At 33.4% G+C, this 4481-nt stretch overlaps 1 protein-coding gene across 1 annotated transcript; it reads right to left on the bottom strand.

The window, feature by feature from the left end:
* Nucleotides 1–3076: 3076 nt before the first annotated feature.
* On the bottom strand, nt 3077–3844 carry LOC105570952 (serine protease gd-like). The gene is made up of 3 exons (XM_012028407.1): nt 3790–3844; nt 3485–3708; nt 3077–3343 (listed from the first exon to the last, which is right to left on the bottom strand). Exons 1-3 carry the CDS (start codon nt 3842–3844, stop codon nt 3077–3079), a joined length of 546 nt encoding a protein of 181 aa, XP_011883797.1.
* Nucleotides 3845–4481: the final 637 nt, after the last annotated feature.

Below are 4481 nucleotides of genomic sequence, written 5' to 3' on the forward strand. Positions count from 1 at the left end.
TTAACGCAAGGGATATCTCTTTCACACCTACTTGATGAAAATTCATTGAAGAAAATAACCGAAGACACTTGGAAGAAAATTTGGGGAACATTTACATTTGTTGGAAATACAAGTGCCGGAGTAATTGGAATATATTTCCTATTTAGAACGATGAAACTAATAATGGATACAATTATACACGGTTATGCAATTCATACTATATACGGATGGTCTATACATTTAATCGGAGCGCTATGGGACTCTGTAACAAATTTATTAATTCACCTAGGCAATAGAAGAACAATTAAAGAAAAAGAACAAAAGGAAGAACAACCTACAACTCAACCTAAAACTCAAGAAACTCAAGAAATCTCAATTCAAACAAATGAAGAAGACACCAAACCAACATTAACATTAACAGAAAACATTAAACAACAAAACGATATAATCTCAATAGAAAATGAAAAGAAAAAAATTATTATCCACAATGAAACTCAGAATATTTACCCGCGATTATAATAATCAAATTTTAAATGAGAACACCATGCTTGAAGATATCAATCATATATGTGAATCACTCACTACAGGTTTAGTATTACTTATTGTCAGATCATCTAACACATCAGATAAAGCGTATGTTTAAGAACGAACGCAAGAAGGGTCAAGTGCTTAGGACCCAGTCGAATTTTAGACTCGGAAGAGAAACGACAGTAAAAGAAAGTGACCGTTGAAAGTGAAAAGTTCCAATCAAAAGGTAAAATTTAAGGTAAATTGTATAATAGTAAAATATACAGATTTTTTTATATTTTTAGAAAAAATGAAACCACCAGCGGACATCGTAATTGACGGGGTAGATCCCCGTCAACACGAATTTTATAATGTTCTAAGAGAATGTCATTGCTTCCGGGCACTTGTACCCGGAAGCCACTATTTGGAAGAAACGTATCCGTTCAGGCGCATATGCGCAGATTGCGCCATAAATGAAGACGAAGAGGAGCTAGGTTATTATGTGCGCTTAGAAAATTGGCACTCATTGTGTGGGCCGTTTTTCGTAACAACTATGCGGCAAAAAGAACAATGTCACAAATGTGACAAAATAATAGTGATAGCTGGACCAGCAATAAATTGCAAACTCTGTATACAAAACTACTTATATTTCAGCGAGACATATAAAAATTGTGTAGAGGAGGAGATAGATTTTGAAAGAAATGTATTGATAAGAGATTTAGATGCGTTAGGAGACTATTTATAATTAATCGTCAGTATAATCATTATTTTATAAGAAAACATATTATTTCATTGTAATCTTTATTTTATAAGTCATATATAAAATTATTATAAAATATATAATATCTCAAAAACATTATTTAAAAAAAATAAATAAAAATACTTTATATTATATTTTATATATCATATATAGATCATATCTTATAAAAATCATATTATATCATATAACTAATTATTTAGATTATGTTTTACAAATAAATATATATATATTAAATATAATCTTTAAATACATTTTAAAAAAAGAGGGAAAAGAAAAAAAGAAGAAAAAGAAATAAGTGGGAAATATTTATTAAACATTTATTAAGTATATTAATTTCATCAATATTTTCATTAAAGGGTTATTGATTAATAATTTCAATATATTCCCGTTTATTTTTTTTGACAATTCCAATTTAAACCCTAATTCATAATAGTTGAGACATTTTTCAAGCTTATAAGGCTCATACGTGGCAACATAATGTATCACGTTACCACGTATGACTTACGGGGGAAGGTGTTACAGACGTATAATTTTAACTATAAATTATTTAAATTAAAGTTTTAAAAGAAACTCCTGAGAAATCTCTCGGAACATTCCTTATCGATCGTTTATCAAATTACAACTCGCGACGAAGCGGTACCTCGGGAGCAGTGACAACTGTTACCAGGGTAGAGTTGCGGTGAAGGAACGGAGAACAATACCTTCCTCCTCCACTTAAAGAAATAACGTAGGGGGAAATTTACTATATAAATGCGAGCTGGATCGAGTCGACAATCCATTGATCCATTAATTCTTTAACAATCCATAAACTCACGACTCACTATCTCGACAAATAAGAGTTAAAACTAAAGCTGAGAATCGACTTGACTCGGACCTATATCCTAAATTGTTGATTCGAATTTCAAGAAGTTTTGGATTTTTGAGAATAAAGTAAGAGTTATATTAAGAGAGATAATAATTAATTAAATCCAAGATCTATCCTCTCACTTTCTCTGATCGCTGACAAAGAGTGTGGCGGACAGAATTCTCCATTCCTCTCTGATCGCTGACAAAGAGTGTGGCGGACAGAATTCTCAATTCCTCTCTGATCGCTGACAAAGAGTGTGGCGGACAGAAACCAACATCCCTACTCCATGACCAAAAGAAAAAGAGGAAAACGAGTTCAAATCAAACGCGTTAAATACCAACTCAAGCAGGCGCTAAAATCTAATAAAGATCCTTTACCTTTTCTGCTTAAATTAAGAGAATTTGAATCCAAAGACAAAGCCTCAATCGTGAAATCACAGAATTATAAACTAATTCCAATAGATTTCAAGGTCAATCACTTAAATTATAAGTTTATTAATAAAGACGATCCTCGTTACAAAGTTTATCGAAATCGTTATCTCTTTGGCCCGGAAGACTGATTAGAACTAATAAATTCACACAATCGAGTCCAAATCCCCGGTAAAGCACTTAAATGTGTTGACCGAAAAACGGACGAAACACATACTTGACGGAACGTGACACTAAATATGTTGTGAATTTCAGAGCACTGCGGAGCAGTACTACATTGTTCTTTCTATATCATCGAGAACGAGACGGTTAATATAATATTCTTCATAATTAAGAAGTCCAATATGATAGATAGTTATATGTATGGCAGCTTATTCATTATGTTTCGTATTCAGATTGGGAACACATTACAAGAGACATGAATAACCGAAAACAGAATTCATGATTGTTTAATCCTCACGCGTAACTGTACATATGTACGGCGTCTTCGAATAAACTTTACCTAAAGAAGCATATCGATTAACATGTATAGCATTTTGCAACGCAAGACGAACGTTACGTCGAAATATGTCGTTGAATCCAGGGTATGTATTTGGCCACATCAACATAAACGACGTATTTTTGTGGATCGCATTGCATAGTTTCACCTAGTACACGCGAAACAACACCACGCAACTCATAACTGCCCGTGATATTATTAAAAAATATCAGCCCGTTTCCACTGTCACCGTTACAAGGACTAAATCCGTCTAAGTTGCCAGCGCAAAAGGTGTTATCCGACACGAAACTAAAGTATCTAGCATTAGACCAGAGACAGGTACCCTGCAATTTGCCAAACAAATTTGTCTTTAACTCGAGGTCTACAATAACGCTGACAAATACATTTGTCACAGATAGATGTAATGAACAGTCATTTTAAAATAGCATTTAATTACTTACTTAGCTCACTATCGTTGCCCTCACCATCCGTTGATCTTCGATATCATGACGATTCAATTCATCTTCACCCCATCCTACGACATACCCTGTCTTATTAATAACGTCTTCAAATTGAGTTAAACCGGACCATAGACAAATAGGCTTGATAAAAGGATTGAACTCGACGACGTTCTTGAGGCTCAAAACCGCAAGATCAAAATAGGCGTTGATACCATTTTTAAAATTGGGATGAATCTCATAGCTGGCGACTTTCAGATTGGCAGATGTATTGGCATATTATGATTGGCATATTCCTGCGATTGGAACAAGTTAAATCTCCCTAGTAATACCTGCACCATATTGGGGTGTATTGTACCGTTGATAGAAGCGTCTATTTGCATGCATTGCGCCGCTGTAAGAAATATATACGTATTAATTATATTTTTTAACGATCCAAACTTTCTATCCGGAGATATCCTCCAAGTTCTTTTCGTATTATAAACATCATATACATATGTGATACTCTCGAATTAAATTAAGTATCTAAATTTAGTATGACAAAAAATAATTTTGTATCCATTTGTAAAAAATATTTATACAGCGCGCAGATCATCCTTTTTATAAATATTACAAGACGTCCTAAACGTACTGGAGATAATCTCGAGGAAATATCATACTTACAACAGAAACAACGTGCTCGTTATGTTTAAACACAAATAATAGAACAACGGCCTATAGTAATAATGACGAGCTGTTAAGGAAGACAGTGCAAAAAATGTATATGTAAGTATGCGAATACGCGATATTGCTGAAATGTTCGCATATCGCATGTTGCATATTCGCATATTTATATACATATATTTTTCCACTGTCATCCTTAACGCCTCGTCATTATTATTATACATTTTTGAGATATTATGCTACCTATGTAATTCTAGACACTTTATTATTATACAGGGTGAGGGAAAAGTACCGGACCGGTAAAATATCTCGAAAAATATGGGATATACGGAAAAATGTTTCAGACGAAAGTTGTACGGTT

The sequence above is a fragment of the Vollenhovia emeryi genome, unplaced genomic scaffold (genome assembly GCF_000949405.1).
Source record: "Vollenhovia emeryi isolate VEMERY1.0 unplaced genomic scaffold, V.emery_V1.0 DF941498.1, whole genome shotgun sequence".
Lineage (NCBI taxonomy): Eukaryota > Metazoa > Arthropoda > Insecta > Hymenoptera > Formicidae > Vollenhovia > Vollenhovia emeryi.